This window comes from Leguminivora glycinivorella, chromosome 12 (assembly GCF_023078275.1).
Source record: "Leguminivora glycinivorella isolate SPB_JAAS2020 chromosome 12, LegGlyc_1.1, whole genome shotgun sequence".
Taxonomy (NCBI): domain Eukaryota; kingdom Metazoa; phylum Arthropoda; class Insecta; order Lepidoptera; family Tortricidae; genus Leguminivora; species Leguminivora glycinivorella.
This window is the reverse complement of record NC_062982.1, coordinates 10,935,554-10,957,411: the sequence shown is the minus strand read 5'-3', so window position 1 is coordinate 10,957,411 and position 21,858 is coordinate 10,935,554. Positions and strand designations below refer to the sequence as shown.

General features: G+C 41.6%; 1 protein-coding gene across 2 annotated transcripts in view; it reads right to left on the bottom strand.

Annotated features, from left to right (window-relative positions):
* The window catches only part of LOC125231721, a 50,491-nt gene extending 38,416 nt beyond the window's left edge, over positions 1-12,075 (bottom strand). For both annotated transcript variants that reach the window (XM_048137267.1, XM_048137268.1), the window contains exon 1: positions 11,756-12,075. In XM_048137267.1, the coding sequence (XP_047993224.1) occupies positions 11,756-11,797 (42 nt within the window). In that variant the 5' untranslated portion in view covers positions 11,798-12,075. The remainder of the gene's footprint in view (positions 1-11,755) is intronic.
* Between the last annotated feature and the right edge of the window lie 9,783 nt (positions 12,076-21,858).

Genomic DNA, 21,858 nt, shown 5'->3' with positions numbered 1-21,858 from the left:
GCTGAGCTATCGGCTATAAAAACCAACAAAAGATAGTTGCTCTTGTGTAAATAAAAGAGAGAGCGAGCGATTTGTAGCTCATAGCTCGGCTGCGAACTATAATTCGCCCGCACTATCATCGCGTCTCTTTTATTTGCACGGGAGTGCTTATCTTTTGTTCGTTTTTATAGCCATAGCTTAGGCACTGGTCCCACCGCGAGCTAGTAAGCTATGAGCTATCGGCTATAAAAACGAACAAAAGATAAGCACTCTCGTGCAAATAAAAGAGACACGGCGATGTTTATAGTTACTCGCCCAGCGGTGAGCTATCAAAATCGCCGTGTCTCTTTTATTTGCACGGGAGTGCTTATCTTTTGTTCGTTTTTAAAGCCGATAGCTCATATCTTACTAGCTCGCGGTGGGACCAGTGCCTTACTCGCTCTTGGTGGGACCAGTGAAAATGAAAAAAAAAATGAAAATGAAATATTTATTTTTCAAGTAGGCATATTATAATGCGCATATGAGCATCAAATAAAGCTACGCCGGCTCTCGTCAAATAAAGCTCAGCCTCGAGAAGATTTCAGTCCCCCCTCAGTTGACTTGGTGTGCCTAATGGATAATTACAATCAGTCTCACACTTGTCGCGGAAAAAGGAAGGAGTACTTATCGGTACTTGACGGAAGTTGCTGTAATTGTATTTTTTTAACAAGTTAGAATGTAATCAGTTTGATGTTGATCCTGTTCACGTAACCAGAATCACCCTGTAGTTCCCACAATCCGACTACATACCATTGTGCCTCCTTATGGAGCGAACAAACTTAACTCTTTAAGAAATCTGTTCAGTTAAAATGCAACTACAGTTCCATTTCATTCTGTAATTACATTATTCTGCAGATAGGACGTTTAGATAGCGCCGAGACTGTTATAGTTGCGTCATTTACAAATCGTTTTAATTTTTAAGAGCTGGGAATGTAACGGACATCCATACTAATGTTATAAATGGGAAAGTGTGTGTGTCTGTTTGTCTGTCTGTCTTTCACGGCAAAACGGAGCGACGAATTGACGTGATTTTTTAATTGGAGGTAATTGAAGGGAATTTAGGGAGAGAGAGTGACATAGGCTATCTTTTGTCTCTATCTAACCCCCCATTTCCCTAAACTGGAGGGTGGGAGTTTGTATGGAACATTCCGCAATTTTCGAATTTAACGCAAGCGAAGCTGCGGGCAAAAGCTAGTGTTGAATATTTTCATTGCAGTCGTTCTAAATATATGATAAATCTTATAATTGATTGGCCCAGGGTACGCGAGCCATAGGAAACAGGAAATACTAATTGATATGTGTGAGTTTACATTTTTAAGAGGTAAATAGTTTTTTAACAAGCATGAACATGTGAACGAAGCTATTAAAATAAGAATAAATTTATAATTTTTAAGAAAAAAAAACCGTCGCCTTTCGGGTTCTGGTGAAAGTTAGTTGCGAATGTTGGATTATGTAGAAATGTGTAGGTATTTTTTAAAACTGCTTTTAATGCTTTAATTATTAGATGGCAACATAAATGAATATACGTATAACGTTAAGGTTTGAGGAGTTTCCTCAATTCCTCATGAATCCGATATTATATTATAAGAAATCGAAGCTTGACAAACTTTGACTTGAAAACTCAATATGCTTAACAAACATAACTAAATAAATAAATGTCACTGTTCTGAACTTAAATGCATGCTTTTCTTGCAAAAATACCAAAGTCACTTATGAGTGTGCCGTTCAGATTTGAGGAGTACGGTTCTGACTATCATCAGCAGTTCCACTGCACCAAATGTCACTGTTCTGGACGCAAGTGCATGCTGTTCTTATAAAAATACCAAAGTCACTATAAGCGTGCCGTTCAGATTTGAGGAGTTCGGTTCTGACCATCAGCAGTTCCACTGTACCAAATGTCACTGTTCTAGACGTAAGCGCATGCTGTTCTTATAAAAATGGCAAAGTCACTATAAGCGTGCCGTTCAGATTTGAGGAGTTCGGTTCTGACCATCATCAGCAATTCCGCTGCACCAAATGTCACTGTTCTGGATGAAAGTGCATGCTGTTCTTATAAAAATACCAAAGTCACTATAAGCGTGCCGTTCAGATTTGAAGAGTTCTATTCTGGCCATCATCAGCAATTCCACTGCACCAAATGTCACTGTTCCGTACCTAAATGCATGCTGTTCCTTTAAAAACACAAAAATCACTATATGTATGCCTTTCAGATTCGAGGAGTTCCCTCGATTTCTCCAGGATCCCATCATCAGAACTGGGTTCTGAGAAAAATGGGACCAATCTGTATGCATATACATTCAATTAAAAAAAAAAATTCAAAATCGGTCCAGTAACGACGGAGATATCGAGGAACAAACATTTAAAAAAAAAAAAAAAAAACATACAGACGACTTGATAACCGTCCTTCTTGAGATATGAGGCGACGGTTAAAAAGTGGAATAATTACTGTCTGTCTGACTGAGACTTGAACTCACGGTCCCAGGATTGCAGATTCAGAGCACTGTCATCTGAGTTATCACATGAAAAATTCTCCCCATTCCAAGAATATAATTATGTTTACATAATGAATTAGCGATTAGTTTAGAGGTTAATTTGAATAATAATCGCACACAAAATCGCAATAATAATTTGAATCATAATCGTACACAAAATTTTCAATATTGTCTTCACAATGCAAGTGTTCTCATTACATATACATATGTTTCAAGAAGTTTTATAGATGTACAATGACGCCGTGGCTTGCGTGGGCGACGGTCGCGCGACGGCGATGCGACGCATACGAAATCAAACCTTATCGATATTATGGAAGTAGACGATGCGATGAGACGCGACGGCGACGGTCGCGCGACCGTCGCCCACGTAAGACACGGCGTGAGCTGACTACACCTGACATAAAAATAATTTTTAAGAAAAAAAAAACCGCCTTCCTTTGGGGTTCTGGTGATAAATACTTTCAAATGTTGGATTATGTTATCAATTCGTCTGTATATTTTTTAATGTTTGTTATTCGATATCTCCGTCATTTCTGAACAAATTTTGAAATCTGGATGATTCTGAAGTACTTACAGATGAGAATGATTATCAGAACGGAACTCTAACCAGGGGCGGCTCACTCTTCATCAGCAGTTCCACTGCACCAAATGTCACTGTTCTGGACGTAAGTGCATGCTGTTCTTATAAAAATACCAAAGTCACTATAAGTGTGCCGTTCAGATTTGAGGAGTTCCGTTCTGACCATCATCAGCATTTCTACTGCACCAAATATCACTGTTCTGGACGTAAGTGCATGCTGTTCTTATAAAAATACCAAAGTCACTATAAGTGTGCCGTTCAGATTTGAGGAGTTCCATTCTGACCATCATCAGGAGTTCCACTGCACCAAATGTCACTGTTCCGTACGTAAATGCATGCTGTTCCTTTAAAAACACAAAAATCACCATATGTATGCCTTTCAGATTTGAGGAGTTCCCTCGATTTCTCCAGGATCCCATCATCAGAACTGGGTTCTGAGAAAAATGGGACCAATCTGTATGCATATACATTCAATCAAAAAAAATATTTCAAAATCGGTCTAGTAACGACGGAGATATCGAGGAACAAACATTAAAAAAAATAAAAATAAAAACATACAGACGACTTGATAACCCCTTCCTTTGAGATTTGGAAGGCGGTTAATTACCACTCTCATTAATATGAATATTTAGTACAGAATATAGGTACTATTACCCTGGCATATTTTTTTTATTTTTTTATTTTATATTGAAAATAAATAATCACAAATCATCCTCCTCCTTGTGTTATTGCGACATTTACCACTGCTCATGGGAGCCTGGGGTCTGCTTTGACAACTAATCCTAAGATTTGGCGTAGGCACTAGTTTTTACGAACGCGACTGCCATCTGACCTTCCAACCCGAAGGGTAAACTAGACCTTATTGGAATCAGTCCGGTTTCCTCACGATAAATAATCACAAATATTTACACAAATGTAAAAATTATCATTTAATAATTATTACTCACTATGTTTAAATGGCCAATAAAATTCGACTATTTTTTTGTTATTTTATTCCCCATAAATTATTTAGTTAGTTACTGAATACATATCGTCACTACTTTAATAGTACATTGTGCAACAAGGGGAGGAAGTTGAATATTACTAACGAGAGTAAGTTAAATCGCGACGGCTTGCCGGAGCGATTTAAAAGCTCGAGTTAGTAATATTCATACTCCCCGAGTTACACACAATGTTTTTCATCACACTCGCAATGTAAAAAATATGTAAATAGATGTAAAAAAGTTAAGTACGGTACAAGAAATTTCATTATTCCCTTGGGAGAGCGATTTTTCTATAACTCACAGTCTGCCTGCGTGTAATAGCACATTTAAAGTGCGGGTGTGATGAAAAAAAACTTGTATCTTCGTCTGTCATTGGAAAGAAAATTGTAGTAAGTATGTATGGAATGCATATAGACTTACTGCGTTTTAACTTTGAGGAGCAGCGTGAGATACGATATTTTTTCAAAGTAGTGACGATATAATTATAATGTTAAATAAAAAGTTACGTATAAGTACAACTAGTACAAGACAATAAAAATGTAAATACGCTAGTGAAGGAATGAGTAACTAGAACTAGGTGGTATTTTACGAGGTTTATGGCGCATGGTTTTTAGGCGCGTGGCGCGTGCGCCGTGAGGCTACGTCGATCAATTTGATCGAATGGATCGTTAGGGTTGGCAATCTTATACGCAAGTTTTGACTACATTTATATTGACCGGGATACCCTTTATATACTTGACGAGTTCCCGATATTTCGACACTGGCGTTTAAGTGAAAAAGATAAGCGAGAAAGAAGAAAAAAGACGGCGAAGCCGAAAATTGTTAATAAAGACGCCACGAGTATACAATACTTTTTCTACGACCATGCACTTACTTTTTCATAGTTTTCTAGAATAACTTTCGTGAAATTCGCATTGTTTCCTGTATTTTGCCTTGTCGGCCTCCCCTTTGCTCTTGCCTCACCCTGTCGCTCGCACTCCCCCGCGCCGCTGCCAGCCCCCGGCCGGCACCCCGCGCCCCCGCTATATGCCTTAAAGGCTTCCTAACAAAGCTTTAAGAGCTATATCGTATGCGTGGGTGCGCGGGGCGCCGGGCCCCGGCTGGCAACTTTTATGTAGGGTTTTAAAGATCTACGAGTATGCACGACATCTTAAATGACGAATAACACTACGGGAGTAGAAAAAGTTTTTTTTGTGTGACAAAGAACAAAAAGGTAATCACATCAAAGGTGATAGGTTGTCTGGTAGAGACCGCTCTTTAGCGATAAGACCGCCTGTTGTCTGCCTCTATTTATAATAATTTGTTTTGTCTCCATTGTATATTTTTCTGTATCTTTTGCTGAGGTGTGCCAACAAAGAGTATTCTATCTATCAAAGAGGATTAGAGTTTTATAGAGAGTTACTGTCAAAGTAAAATGTGTAAGCACAGTGCATAGACTGCCATCTCTCGACACAAGCTTAAAACTTTTGAACCTCAGTTTTTACGTTTTGGCCCATATTCTTAGCTTGATATGTGTTAAAATGTCAAATGTTAATATTAGCGCCATCTATCCCAGCGTCCCCCAAAAGTGTAACGCCATCTAGGCCACCGTACCTTTTTCTCTATGGTTTTAAGGTACGTTTTTTTCTTAGACTTTATCAGTCTATACGGAGTTACATATGTCTTTGTATCTATCTATCTATAAGTCTATTAAATATAACAGTGAAAAATCTTTAAAATTTTTGACATCTTTAAATGGGTGATCAATATCAGTGTAACAAGTGAGATTAAATCAATGCCTATTTTAGGTATTTAACAGCAGCAATAAGTACTTATAAAAATATAGGTTTTTACAACCTATATTATTATACTGATGAACACATGAAAAAAAATATGTAAGAAATATACTTGCTTTGTAAGGCAATCTCAAAAACAATATTAGTATGAACTGTTGTAGCATATCTCTGGCAACCTTAACCGCAAAGCATTCGTGCGGTAATTAGCGGCCGGTTCACTGAAGCCTTTGCCGCTTCACTCTACTGCATGCGCGAGCTTCGTGCAAACCAGCGTAATGTTACACCTTCAAATACTCAGTAATAAAAATATATGTCGTAGGAGGAGGATTAGTATTGGTGGTTGTAATGCAGTATTTTTTTTTTAATCTTAAAAATATTTATTTACTTGAACATATTTACATAATTATATAAGAAACTAAGACTATCATGCAGTATATTTAAGTGTATAGGTAATTAGGTAGTTGTTTTAAGTCACCTGCAATAATTTACGAGTTGAATACCAAATCAGTATGTAACTCATCGTGAAAGAAAAGAAACTCTTCCAAACAAAATTTCATGGTCATACAATAGAATGAGTTGACTTGAGCAGTAAACTTTTAGAGCTTCATACAAAACGATTCGCGATCAGTTCGGTCAAGTTTTAATCGGTTAAAAATGCGTGTTTGTTCGGGGTTGGTCCGTTGGTCCTGTAAGTAGTAAAAGTTGCTCAAATGCTCAGAAAACGGAGCGCTACGTAAGCATTTGGAATGACTGTTCACTTGTTCAGGGAGCGTTCCTCTGATAAAATAATAGTTAGGTTGCGCTACATTACCATGTTTTATGACATTTTATGTTACGAGGGTTTGTTAATTTGTTATTGATTTAAAATGGGTTGTAAAGAATTATATGAAGGCAAATAGGTAATAAAAGTATATAATTTACTTAGGTAACTGCAAATGCATTACAATTTACTGAATGTGGAGGAGGGCGGGCGGTCTTATCTCAGAAGAACGTTCTCTTCCAGACAAACTTTACTTTTTTCGTCGCTCTATTCGTCGAACTATTAGTGCATCGGATAATGCACTAATAGTTCAGTAATGATGTGTCCACTTTTCACGGGGGTGGGGGGCGTGAACATTACCTTTTAGTACACAGTCTAACATAAAAAACCAAATAATTTTAACAGCATATTCCTGTCTAGTTGAAGAAATATTACCATTTAAAAAAACTCATTATTCTTAGTACACAATGCTTTTTGGATGTCGATATAATGACATTATGGGGCATGACTGTCGGGTCTGTAGCCATGGGTATATAATAACTTTAATATTTAAGTAAGTAATTTTAAATGTTAATATTTTATCTGATAGAAAACTTTATAGCGAGCTTGTACCGATAATGTTAAACTGTGCGTAAGGCGTAATGTTCAAAAGCATCAAGTCACAATGCAGTGAAAAGAATAAGCAACAACACTTTAATGCTTCAAGCAGCGCGCGTGCTTAATGATACGTCTGCAGTATTTCTAGAGATCATTAGTATCATTATGTTCCTCCTGTTAGTACAGTTCAACAATGACTATGTAACATAACACATACATATGTACAATCAAGCGTAAAAATATGGGTGTACACATCTTAAATACTCAAAAATATGTACCACCCATAGCATCTTAGTCCGGTGTAATAAGAGCGTATACTTAGAACCATATTTTTAAGAGACAATTTTTTCGATACATATTTTTGCACTTGACTGTACAATGTACATACATACTTGCACACTCACGGCTTTATTCCCAAAAGGGTTATCCAGAGCACATGACACTGCTTATGTTTCAGTAGGTACCACTTTTAGCAATTAAAGGGTTGAAAGAAAGCTTAGGAAGCTGAATAGTGATATATTGCTGTATCAAGTTGCTAACTAGCCTATTGACTACACCGCAATTCCGCAATTTAATCCATATCTCACTAAACTCTTACGACAGGAGAGGAAAGGTTTGGTGAAATTGTTAACCCTTCGCTACACGGCTCAGAATAACGACATTAACGACCCACAAGCCTTGCCCTTTAATATAACATTATTTGTACCTACACAATACCTAAAGCCTATATATACAGGGTCTAACCCCCTTTCTTATAAACGTTCACTAAAATTATCAAGCTGATTATGTTCGTGTGTCCCTTTCCGATATATCGGTGTGATAGAAAGGGACAAACGAACTTTATCGGCTTGATAACTTTAATAGTGAACGTTTAATGAATAAGGGGGGGTAAGTCTGTAATGTTAAAAGGTAGAATACGATGCTTCACAAAAGTTAGGCTACTCCAGATTCAAAGCGAGATATTTCACTCTTTTGTTTGGAAAACACGGATCTAACAGGGTGGCTAGCCGAATGGCACAATCGCTCACGAAACGCTCACGAAACGAAGCGCTAGTATCTCTATCGCGCTTGCGTATTGGCGCGACAGAGCCAGCGGCGTATCGCTTTCGTTTGGCGTCGGAGAAATGCCATTCGGCTACGGGGCCAGGTACGACATCACAACAAGACTTAACTTGTTTTATTTAAGTATCTTCCATTTACACTAAAACGTGAATTTGGCCAACGACAAAAAGAAGCCTACTCAACTGATCGCTTAAAAACTTATTCGACTGTAGGAAGTTCCTCTTATTTCACTAACATTAACAAATTGGACATAATGGACATCTACGCTTTCCCGCAGTTACCTATCAAAGCCAAACTTGTTACTTTTTGTCTGCATTTAACACAAATCCGCCAAGCGTGAAATTTAATTTAAAATGGCTTCAATCACGTATCTTTTATGTTCAGGCGGGTCACGATGAATTTTACGGTGTGCATAGTTGCTCTTACTTTAATAGTCGTCATAAAACCGCAGTTTGAGGTAAGCCCTTAACGAGCAGTGGGAAATCGGGCCGAACGAATCTTTCTTTTTAAATGGAAGACGCCCTAATGGCCTTTCTCGCTTCCTGCTGCAGCTAAAAGTATTCATTTACTGATACATTTAATGCGCTCGTCAATTACTTTATTGCTGTCTGCCAAGCCCACCGGCGGAATATATCATTCGATAAGCTTTATAGAAAGCAGCGAAACGTAAAGACTGAATGAATCAAAGTATGTAGGTGTCTGTGTTTACTGATGTGAATATCACTTTATATATTTGTACATTAAAGTGTTGAGATGACGAAAGATAAGGAGAATGGAAGAGGAAGACATGTTGTACCGACCCCACATAACGTGGGATAAGGGTAGGAGGAAGAAGATTTGTAATATAAAACTACCTATTATGTATTGTTGTAAAATAAAAAGAAGTTTCCTTTTTGACTAAAATTGCAGCTGGGCAAAAATTTTCTAATATCTGTCTGTAAGCATTTTTTTTAAACTTATGTACCTAAATTATGTTCTTTAAATCCGTGAAAATGAAAATCTTAGAGACCCGATTTGTAGGTACCTATTTTCAAGTAGCGAAAGGCAAGAAAGTATAAACCACGCGTGTAACCTCATAGTCATCTCATAACACCGAAACTATCGTCATAGGTACGCGCGTAAAAACGAAAAATGCACTAGTCAGAAACCGCCCTTATCGTCATTGTCAAGAGTTCATTATTTCGGTTTTATTTTTGGTTCGAACTCTTTATATGATCTATTGAAAAACTCCTCTTTTCATATTTTTGTTTAAGGCAGATAATTAATTAATTACCATATATTTACCTACTAAATAGAGTTACTTACGTACTAAGATGTGAGAAACATTGTACCTACTTAAGTAAATCTATGGACAGCACTACCTAGCCTAGTGTGGGCAGGGTGGAGTTTAGGCAGAAGTAAATGGTTATCTGACGTAGGTATTTGATTTAATTAATGTTTGATTCTGGTTGATATTAATAAATTTAAGATTTTGTCATCCAAAAGTTTTAGGGCAATGGGAAAAGATGAAAAGCTCATCATCCTCTTTGCGTTATCCCGGCATTTGCCACGGCTCGGGAGCCTGGGGTCCGCTTTGACAACTAATCCCAAGATTTGGCGTAGGCACTAGTTTTTATGAAAGCGACTAGCGACGGCCATCTGACCTTTGACCTTCCAACCCGAAGGGCAAACTAGACCTTATTTGGAATTAGTCCGGTTTCCTCACGATGTTTTCCTTCACCGAAAAGCGACTGGCAAATATCAAATGAGTGGCACTGAAACCTGAGTAGTCATGTGCTCTGCCTACCCCTTCATGGGACACAGGCGTGATTGTATGTATGTATGTATGTATATATCAAATGACATTTCGCACATAAATTCCGAAAAACTCATTGGTGCGAGCCGGGGTTCGAACCTGCGACCTCCGGAACGAAAGTCGCACGTACTTACCGCTAGGCTACCAGCGCTAAAGATGAAAAGCTAAGGTACCTAAATTCATTATGATTGTTCATAAGTTATTAATTAGCTGACATCGGATTCCGTGGGGCGAAACTTCTTGACAGCTAGGGACTTCCTATATCGATAAACTCATTTATCGATACTAGTTCTATATACTAGTGACCGCCCCCAACATTGTGTGTGTTTTTTGTAACTATTGTTCTGAAGACCAGTATGAAATTCATACATAGCGTCTAAAATAAATAGCGTCGAAATAAATTGTGACGAGTAAACTTTTAAAAACGTGATCAAAAAAGAAGAAGAAAATTGAGTTCTTATTTTATTATATAATGTCTTTTTTATACTACGTCGGTGGCAACCAAGCATATGCTCCGTTGCGGTGGAAAGCGGTTACCGTAACCTATGGACGCCTGCAACTCAAACGGTGCCACATGCGCATACTCTTTTAATAAAAAAATATTTTATAAGCAAACCTTTGTGTGATCACTAGTATTTAGAACTAGTATCGATAAATGAGTTTATCGATATAGGAAGTCCCTAGCTGTCAAGAAGTTTCGCCCCACGGAATCCGATGTCTGGTTATTAGTTATTAATTTATCAATCATAAAGAGAAGGCCAAATTTTGACTCAGGTGTAGAGTTTAGGGCGCAAAGAATAGAAGCAAAGCTCTACATAAAATCCGGCAACGTTTTAAGAGTGCGAATGCGTGATTGGTGTGAACTGTAATTAAGAGGTTACAGGTTAAATACCTATGGTTTCGTCTTGGCAATATTATGCCTACATGATTTTATTAGCAAGATAGCGATTTCTGTACTTATTTTAACTTTTCAAATCAGACATCCGCATTCAAAAATTGTTATTTGTTTTACAGGGGACAAAGTTGTTGTCACACATGCCCATATTCCCGAGGAAGCGAGAGATTCCAATATTGAACCGCGATCGTAGCGAGAAATCCATGAATTTATTTTAAAAAAATGATATTACAAAACCAACACTAAAGGTCAAGTTTCTCATTCGTTTTCGAACAATCAAGAGTGTCTTGAGAGCCAGTAAATTACTGGCTATTAAATGCTGATACGAAATAATGTGTTATCCCGCATGAATGTTGCAAAAAAATGTCAACTTTAATCGTCAATTTTTGAGTTGACGTCTTATTGCAAAATGCATGTGGGATGACACATTATTGTGTATCAGCATCCTTAGTGTAGGGTGAAATTACCTACATTTGATATGATGATTAGATAGGAACTTAGTAGTGTAAACGCGTGGGTATAAGTAAATACATAACATAACTTCACGTGTGGATATTTTTTTTCTACGCTAAGCAAGGTTCTTAGAAACAGTTTTGCTAAGGTCTAGTTCTGATGATGACTTTCATGGGAACGATTAGGTACTGCTACGCTGCGTCGGCGGCTTCATGAATTAAGGATAAAATAAAATAAGTGTTATCTGAGAAATGTGCTAGATTAAGAAAATGAGCTTATCTTCTAATTAATACGGTCAACTTCGATTTTACTTAAAATAAACATAATAACAAAAACAATATGTACCAGCAAGAGCAGCACGAGAGCGCAGTCGCCGGCGCTCGTCATGCTTGCGGTCGGCCACAGTCGAGCGCCGAGCCAACCGTTAATGCTATCTGCCCCGATTACCCTGATGCTACTGTGAAAAAACCTTCAATCGCCTTCGTACTAGTCTTGCATCAAAGCCCAGTAACGGTCACTTTAATTATCAAAAACAATTTTTTGATTGTATCACTTCGGCACTGTACGATCTCGAGCACTGGATAAGTTCGCGCGTGCGGTCGCCGCGTGCGGTAGCCGGTAGCTGTAGCTGTAGCTAGTAGCCGAGCTCGCGTGGTGCGCTTAGTCGTCTCGAGACGGGACTGCGCCGTACGCGCTCGGCTTGCGCGCTTGATGATGGTGGAACAGTTACTTGGGGAGGGCACCACCTGTTCAGTACTTTACCCGTTCTCACGACACGATCACCGATCCGCCTCGCAATTCGGCAATCTCGTGATCCACATAGTTGATTGGCGTCGGATTAGGAGAATTGGGCTTCATCGGCAGACGCGTTCGGAACCGTGACATTCGCGTGGAGAGACCGCGGAATATTTCAGAAGATGAGTGGCAGTTTCAAGTTGGCCGGCGAAGCTTGATCGGGTCATCGATGTTATGTTTGGGTCGCAATCTCTACATCGATAACTCGCAATGAGCGATCGCATCATAAGATAAACTAAATAGCTTATTCTACGCGCTCATTGAGTCTATCGAGTTACTCTAAAATTAGATCCACTATTATAGAAAGTCAATCAAACCGAAGATGGGGACAGATTAAATAATAAGTCGAATGTCTATTGTTCTTTGTTAAGTAGTCTAACAAGTAGGTATATTAAAAATATTACAATTGGACAACAATACCTGAAGGATAAACAGTCAGATGTACCTATCGCATTAAATTAGACATCATTAGACATCCTACTTATTTAAGTATAGGTATATAAAACCGCATGAAAATTTTATTTCAAAACCTGATTGATGATAGGCCAGGCCCCGTAGCCGAATGGCATTTCTCCGACGCCAAACGAAAGCGATACGCCGCTGGCTCTGTCGCGCCAATCCGCAAGCGCGATAGAGATAGATATCTACTAGCGCTTCGTTTCGTGAGCGTTTCGTGAGCGATTGTGCCATTCGGCTAGCCACCCTGGTCATTCGCTGAAGTACAATTTGTTCAAGTCAGTCCTCACAATATCGGAAGTGATCCAGACGATCAAGTTTCATTAATTTAGTTTGATTGGTTCAAGACTAGTGGGCAATATTTTATGCAGCAGGTGGTTAGGGCTTCGGCAGCTGTGGGCGGCGGACCGCGACTGTGACCGAATAGTGAACTTTTAAAGTGGAGTGAAAACTGGGATTTAATTGGAATAAGTAGGTACCTACCTACTTAAATAGAAGACTGACTTATTTTCGCAACGGTATTTTTAAAATACATTACATTTTCAACAAGTACGTACCTGACCAAGTGACCACCACAATTCACGTTTACTTATTAAGATTATTAGGTATCAGGTTGTTGAAAATATTTTCCTTATCGTTTACCGTTATACAGATATGGTTGGGGACAGGGGTAGGTAGTAGCATCATCATCATCATCATCATCAACTTAGAGTACCTAAGGATATAAGGGTAGGACAGCTAGACTCATCATAATCCGTGAGGAGTCTTGACTCTTGGCGCTTAAGTAAGTAGGTACCTATAATAATTAAATGCTGACACCGAGGAATTGGGACCGGGAGGAGGGGAAGGTGTTCTATTTAAAACCATTTATGTCAAGAACGCTATTAAGTGAGTAACTACTAACTAGCTGTAAATCATTATTATTTGTGCCGTTTGTATATCCGAGGTCTTATATAGAGAGAGCACGTCGTAGACGTCGCATCGGACCGATAGATGGCGCCATCGTTCGTTGCAAGTCGCTCCGGCGTCACACCGCCGCGATGTTGGTAGTCCCGTTTTCCCCACCTGCAACATAAGGCTCCTACGCGCCCCCACCCGCCACCAGCCACCCTCATTGTTTCGTCGAACGCCGAAGTGACCGGTTGTCGCGTATTCCGTTCGAACATTTTTACAGCATGGTGTCTCGAAATTAATCTTTTAGTTTCTATTTCCTTGTTACTTCTGGTCAAACCAGAGTTATTCGTGTTTTTATTTAAAAAGTGGCTTATAACATTTCGGAATTATGAAATTTTTCAATTTCATCCGTCAATTCTTTCTTCCCTTTTAATTTACGCTCGTTCGTCTTGAATAATGAGATATATTATGCCTCGCTAGCGATCATTATTCGTCTTTCGGGGTTCTCACGATAGAAATGAACGAGCGGTGCTTTATGATTCTACCCACTTTTTTTGTAAGAAAGTTCCATGCTGCAAAAATCGTTACCGTTAATCAGTTTTCTTTTTAAAATTCGCATTTCCGAGACAAGTAGGAAGTGTTATCCGCGTATTAAAAGTTTCGCGCGAGAATATAAGCGGTAACGTAGGTAAGTTGCTCCGCCGGGGACCACGTGCTCCGGGGACCACGTGCTTCGCGACCGCGGGCTGCGCGACCTGCGGGCTGCGGCGGCGGCGGCGGAGGGCGCGGTGGAGGAATACCGCGCTCCAAGGAGGTTTGAATTTCTCCGACGAATGGGTGAGCAGCTTCATATTATTTTAGAAAGAACATGTTCGGTTTCCGATTCGGTGCGGAGGACGGCGGACACGTGTCGGCGCCGAAACTTACTGTAGCACTGCGATAGCGCCACTGACCACGGCAGTGTTGTCCGCCGCGTCGGCGCCGCCGAAGTTGCGTAGAAGTTGCCTCCTCGTTAACGATGGCCATCTCTGCGGTGCCGCCGAACAACGTTGTGGCGCCGCGATCCTGTTGAAGCTGTCCACCAATATCGCTGGCCACCACGCTTATGCTGGCGCCTCGATGGTGATGCAGAGCGTTCGTCTGCCGTGACAACGCCGCGATCCTGCTGAAGCTGTCCACCAGTATCGCTGGCCGCCACGCTTATGCTGGCGCCTCGATGGTGATGCAGAGCGTGCGTCTGCCTTGACAACGCCGAGAGCCTGCTGAAGCTGTCCACCAATATCGCTGGCCGCCACGCTTATGCTGGCGCCTCGATGGTGATGCAGAGCGTTCGTCTGCCATGACAACGCCGCGATCCTGCTGAAGCTGTCCACCAGTATCGCTGGCCGCCACGCTTATGCTGGCGCCTCGATGGTGATGCAGAGCGTGCGTCTGCCTTGACAACGCCGCGAGCCTGCTGAAGCTGTCCACCAATATCGCTGGCCGCCACGCTTATGCTGGCGCCTCGATGGTGATGCAGAGCGTTCGTCAGCCCTGACAACGCCGCGATCCTGCTGCTGCCCACCAGTATCGCTGGCCGCCACGCTTATGCTGGCGCCTCGATGGTGATGCAGCGAGCTCATCTGCCGTGACAACGCCGCGATCCTGTTGAAGCTGTCCACCAGTATCGCTGGCCGCCACACTTATGCTGGCGCCTCGATGGTGATGCAGCGCGCTCATCTGCCGTGAAAACGCCGCGACCCTGCTGAAGCTGTCCACCAGTATCGCTGGCCGCCACGCTTATGCTGGCGCCTCGATGGTGATGCAGAGCGTTCGTCTGCCGTGACAAGCCTCAGTGGTGATGCGGAGCGTAATACTGTTAACCGCTGCACAGGCGTCGCAATCCTTCTGCTGCGTCTGCCGTGACATCGCCGCAAGCTACTTGAAGTTTTCCACCGGTGTCGTCGGCCGACACGCTGATGCTGGTGCCTTGATGTCGCCTCGATCGCACGAGGTAAGATTGCAGACGCGGCGACCTTCATCGCGCCACCGAGCGCAATACTGCGGCTGCCGCGAAGGCGTCGCTAATTTTCCTGCCGCGTCTGCCGTGACGACGCCGCGAACTCTGTTGATGCTGTTCACCGATGTAGCTGACTGTCATGCTGGCGCCGGTGCCTCCCGCGCTGACGGCGGCGACCTCGAGAGGGCCACCGAACACGATACTGCGTGACGCGACAGGGGCATCGAAGTCGCCTTTCGAGCTGACGACGGCCGTCTCAATCTCACCGCCGAACGTAACATCGTCTGCTGCAGTGACAAGCTGGTAAGATTGCTGATGTGGTCCCTTGGTACTGCTAGCCGCCACGCTGATAACGTCCGTCGCGCCTAAGATGTCACGCTCACCGCGAGCACTGTCTTCCCCTACAATGGTGCCACGACCATATCCGGGCTCCGTCTGCTACGGTATCGTTGCAGACTCTGTTGCTAACCAGGCTGATACTGCCCTCCAATGTGACGCCGGGCGCCGCTATCAGCTGACATCCCGTACACTATGGTATCCACTCTTCTCTTTCCAGTTCCCGTGAAGTACTTCGACAGTATTTACACTCTATTTTGACCAATGACTCCTCCGTCGCCGAAGTGAGAACAGATAAATTCTAAAGATGCTACGTCCTAACGTGGCTTGGCCACCCATAGTTGAACGAGGTAAGACGTCAATAACCGGACGAGGAGCCGCACTGCTGCGAGGGTGTCCTGAAGATGTTCGCGAGCTATCTAATCGGAGAGGCGCCTCGCGAGACGACCCTGTGATTCCTGTACGTCGCTCATTGTGTAGGTCAAAGACATCGTAAAGGTTTGCGGAATTTAAAAAAAAAAACTCTTTCAGAATGTCCAGATCTGAATTCGAGCCAGCGTGCTGCATCCTGAGCGTGCGTCTGTTTACCGGGCGGACACCAAAACCGATCGGTAATCTGGCCGCGGGGGTTCCAAGTACACGACGATTTCCCGGAGGCTTGTGGCGCTTCCTGTCCATTCGAGAGATTAACTTATTCGCCGAGCCTCTAATAAACAAATTGGGAAAAATAAACCCGCTTCGCCTTAGTGAACTTGAGATTCCAGCTCAAAGCGAAAGGGGCCAGGAACTCAGGAGGACTTCAGTAGTTATCATCTGGCTCGACTATACTGAATTAATATAGTGCTTGATTCGATCGTAGAACCTGATTTCATCAATTTCACAACTTTCGTAGTCTACAGAGGAAGGTTGCACCGCTGCAGTTTCCAGCATTACCTCGTACAGCTGCCGATAGCTGTAGGCCAATCGCTCCTGTTTTGCTTGCATTTGCAGCCCGATAAGACCTTCAATAATCGGAATATTGTACAAAGTAAAGCTCTTCCGATGGAAAATAATCTTCAACAGGCGGTGGCGCTGGCGACTGAAGTGACATGCAGCCGGATTAAGGTTCGCATAGCACTATATGCTATGCACAGTTCGGTTGTATGTTATGTTATGCTGTACGATGGCAGGACTACATCTCTTCTGTTACGAGTAACTACGACAGTAACTGCTGACTCCAACAGACTGTCGTACGAGGTCAGTATGCACCCCCTGGGAGCCAAGTAAGTGACCTTCGATGACCTCGCCTTCTTCTGCTTCGCCCGTCATCGTACCTCTTCGTCTGCGAGAGCCCTGCATTACGCCGTACAACGGTACGTATTAAGCCTCCGCCACACATAAAGCGCATTCCGCTTCGCTAACGCTACGCTATCAGCGCGCTGAATGCGCGCGCATTCCGCTCGCGTCCCGCGCGCGTTGCGCTCGCAATCCGCGCTCGTTAGTTCCCGCTAGTGCCCACTGGGCGCAACGCCAGCGTTTGTGCGGTGCACCGCCATTATTGCGCTCCGCCTACGCTCTCAAAGCGCGCATGTGTGGCGGTGTTTTAATTCACTCCTTGACCTGCTACCACGACGTGTTCAGCAACCACCAGCGATGCGACACGGACGTCACCTCTCAGTCTACACTGTCGACCTTCATTGCACGAAGTAGAAATACGTCGCATCGGGTTTTGGATTAGGTAATGGATTACCCTAAGAGTCAATGACTGACTTGAAGAAATCGACTGATACCTCCGTCCAGTGTAGTAGCAATCGACAGCGCTCGTACTTTTCATCTTCTAGGCTAGTTTTACCGAGCGATCAGTATCCTCAAATGCCCTCACTAAAAAGAGTTCAGAGTTCAGGAGTCTCGCTTGTAACCGCGCTCGCTTGACGCGAAATAATCTGATCGAAAATACCAGTATCGTAACAAATAGCCCTCGGGCGCGTGAGTGATGACCTTTTTCTGTGTTTGATATGGACGTAAGACGTTGGACTTTAAATAGTCATATCAAAGCTAATATTGATTTAGATAATTTTTACAAAGGGTTGACAAAAGCAGTATCAATTACGTTACCCTGCTACAGTACAGATAGTTACACTACTTTTACAGTTAATTTCCACACTTTGTGTCTGAAATTGGGTTTATAATAACCTGATAAAATAACGTGTCTGTTAATAATAAAAGTGTATCTAAGGTTTTTGTATCTTGTTCGTCAGCCTCGCCTACAATGTATAATAATGTCATTTCTCTAACTATTCGCTGACTAAAGCTAAACGTCATCACGAAAATCTCTTTAGGCGTTTCTGGCACCGAGATATTCGCGGATCGAAGGCGATTTCGACTGATACATCTGTCAAATCGGTTCAACAACCGATTCACTTATTCTTCTATGCTATGCCAATAGGGCTACCAAAGGCTTGCGCGCCAGCTGACTCGCCACCAGGAGATAATAAACAGGTCTCTATATAAGACCTCGGATATACAAACGGCACAAATAATATAAAAATTTTACCTTCCAATAAAATTGTTATTATTTTGCCTGGTATATCCGAGGTCTGAGTGATGCCTTCCTGGTAGGCTTAATATACCGTCGGCACTTCTCCTCAACAATGAGGGTGGCTGGTGGCGGGTGGGGGCGCGTAGGAGCCTTATGTTGCAGGTGGGGAAAACGGGACTACCAACATCGCGGCGGTGTGACGCCGGAGCGACTTGCAACGAACGATGGCGCCATCTATCGGTCCGATGCGACGTCTACGACGTGCTCTCTCTATATAAGACCTCGGATATACCAGGCAAAATAATAACAATTTTATTGGAAGGTAAAATTTTTATATTTTATTGTACTGTTCTTCATGGCGTCCATTAAAAACGATTAGGTAAATACTACCCATTAGACATGTTCTTTTACATCACATAATTTATTTTAGATAGCGATGTACGGTCATAAAATTAACATAAATAATAGTCGTAATCGGTCGACCTAGACCAAGACGTTGTGTTCATCATTCTATAGTGCCACTAAAATTGAGATGGGGTAACATCAAAGAGGTTCTCTTACCTTATATCTGTGGGGGCCCTTACGGCTAACACTTCGTTGTCACTTTTTAATTTCTACTCTTTTTGATCAGACTGTATTAGATACATACAAAATATGGATAAAGGAGCACCAACCCAGTTTTGCTCTATCAGCATCAATGTTAGCCAGCTAGGTCTAGTCTAGTGATGCAATGGTGGATAAGGAGAAGGAATAATTTGACATAAACCGCTTCAAAAAAGGAGCATCTTTCTTCCTACAAAAATACCTACGTAATTACTTACTATTGTTTGTAAGTTTACATATCCTGTATGAAAGCTAATTGCAAACAAAGTTGTTGGTAATTAGTATATTACGGTACAGTACGCGCGATAAGTGAAACATTAACATTTGACCCTGTTTCGACGCACTCTGACACTAAAACTACCGAAATGCGACCAACACAGTCGACATGGGTTGGCTTTTAATTTGTAGGAGCACGTCTAAAGTAGGGTTAAGTAACCAGCATTGCAGCATTATACGAATGGGACATGAATATTGGACAGTTGGTTTCTTAGGCGATACATTTCATGCAGTAACTATGGTTAAGTTTTAAAAGTAATTTTTACTATGAGTTAAATGAGTTCTATGGTTTTTATGGTGAGATGCCTATTTAGCAAAATAAGTAGAGACATATTCTTCGCAAACGTGACCTTCCAATGCCACGGGCCATTATGATCTATAACATTGTGCATTGTACATTAGGATACTTGATGCAAAAAAGCTACATATTTCCCTACGAAACCTTCTAAAAACACAGTAGATGTAAACACCACGGACAGATAGACAAATGCTGCTGAAATTGAACTACCGCCTGCAGTATTTCGGGACTGATACGACCTTCAAGAAAATAACGTACACACATCTTAAAGGCCGACAACGCACCTCCAACCCTTCTGATGTTTCAGGTGACCATGGGTGGCAGTGATCGCTTACCATCAGGAGACCTGTGCTTGTTTGCCTTCTATCGCATAAAAAAAATGACGAAAGCGCCAGAAAATGTCCCGTTCTCGTAATAGCGAGTATGATATATAATATTTTGTTACCACTTTAATGGTGTCGTGATTTTTGCCAGAATAAACAGACAAGATGTTTCTATGTTCCCTCAGAAACCCATCCAAAATGACAGTGGACAGACCAGAGACTGATGGACAAATCCCGCAGCTGGTGTCGCGGAAGCGCCGGTGGACCGCGGAAGGCAGTCAGCTCATTTGACAGTCGGCGCTGCACGCCTGACACGCGTCCGTCAGCGTGTCACCAATTGTATTTGCTTTGAGATGGGACCGCAGACTATGGCATATAGAATCTGCATGAAGCTTTATAAACCGGTCACCACTGTTACAAATTGTGATTACTAAGGGCCAGTCGCATCAACCACATTTGACAGACACATCATCGTCACGCAGCAGACGTCTATGGAACTTCCCATACAATAAAATTTAACGAACGCTTTAACGGTGACAGACGGTTTGGTGCAACCGACCCTAACACTAATGTTGTCATTAAATAGAACCTTTGCTAAATCAGCTGTGTATTTTACAGTTTTCCTCAAGATGCCAGCAAACTTGGACAAATCCCGCAGCTGATGTCGCGGAAGCGCCGGTGGGCCGCGGAAGCCAGTCATTTGACGGCCGGCGCTGCACGCCTGACATGCGTCCGTCAGTTTGAGATGGGATAGACTATGGCATATCTTAGAAACTGCATGAAGATTTATAAACCGGTCAGCACTATGCGTTCTTATAGGTATTTGCAGTTTGAATGCACTTGTTAATATATTTTTTTTACCACATCAATTTTCATGTGTCTGTGTAACAAAATGATTATATACTAACAATAATTACTTAATTATTAATTTTGACGACCGGTCTGGCCTAGCGCGTAGTGTCCCTGCCTGCTACGCCGCGGTCCCGGGTTCGAATCCCGGTAAGGGCATTTATTTGTGTGACAAACACAGATATTTGTTCCTGAGTCTTGGATGTTTTCCATGTATATAAGTATTTCTATATTATATATATCGTTGTCTGAGTAGTACAACACAAGCCTTCTTGAGCTTACCGTCGGACTCAGTCAATCTGTGTAAGAATAAGAATGTCTTATAATACTTAATATTAATTACTTGACTTTTGATAAATCAGGCATGTATTAATAATATATATATATAACAGTAAACTCGGAGTAGATTCGTGAACTCCGTTTTTTGCAACAGGCCCTGTGATACGTACTTATACTTTATCACTTAAGGCAAGTAATCTGTGATATCAACGCAAGCTTGAACGCAAGAAAGCATGACCGTAGGTATTCAAAGTTAAACTTACAATTGCCGGGCATTCATTCTAGTAGGTATGTACTTGAAGTGAATAAAATATTATTTTATAAAAAGACATATTTTGTCTTATTAAAATATTGGTTCCTAATAAGGTAAATTAACAGAACAATTACGTAAGTACAAATAATAGTAAAAAAGACAGTATTAGGGTACCTAATACATATACATACAGGGTGGGGCCTGTAACAAAGGCGAAAAATTGAACTGTAGGCTGTACTCCTTATACTGATCAACATTTGTTCAGTGACTTTTAAAAATTATGAAGTTTTTAAATTTTAAATTTTTCATACAAAATAAATATTAGCTTCAATGTACGCCATTATTGTTGTCATTGACGTTGTCTGTCACACTTTAGACTTAACAGAATTCGCAATACATTACCTCTTAGAAAAAGCTTTCAAGGGTGATAAAAATCAAAACACAAGTTATTTTTAAAAGTCGCCGAACAAATGTTGATCAGTATAAGGAGAATAGCCTACAGTTTAATTATTCGCCTTTGTTACAGGCCCCACTCTGTATATTGATGTAATGAACTACGGCTACGACTT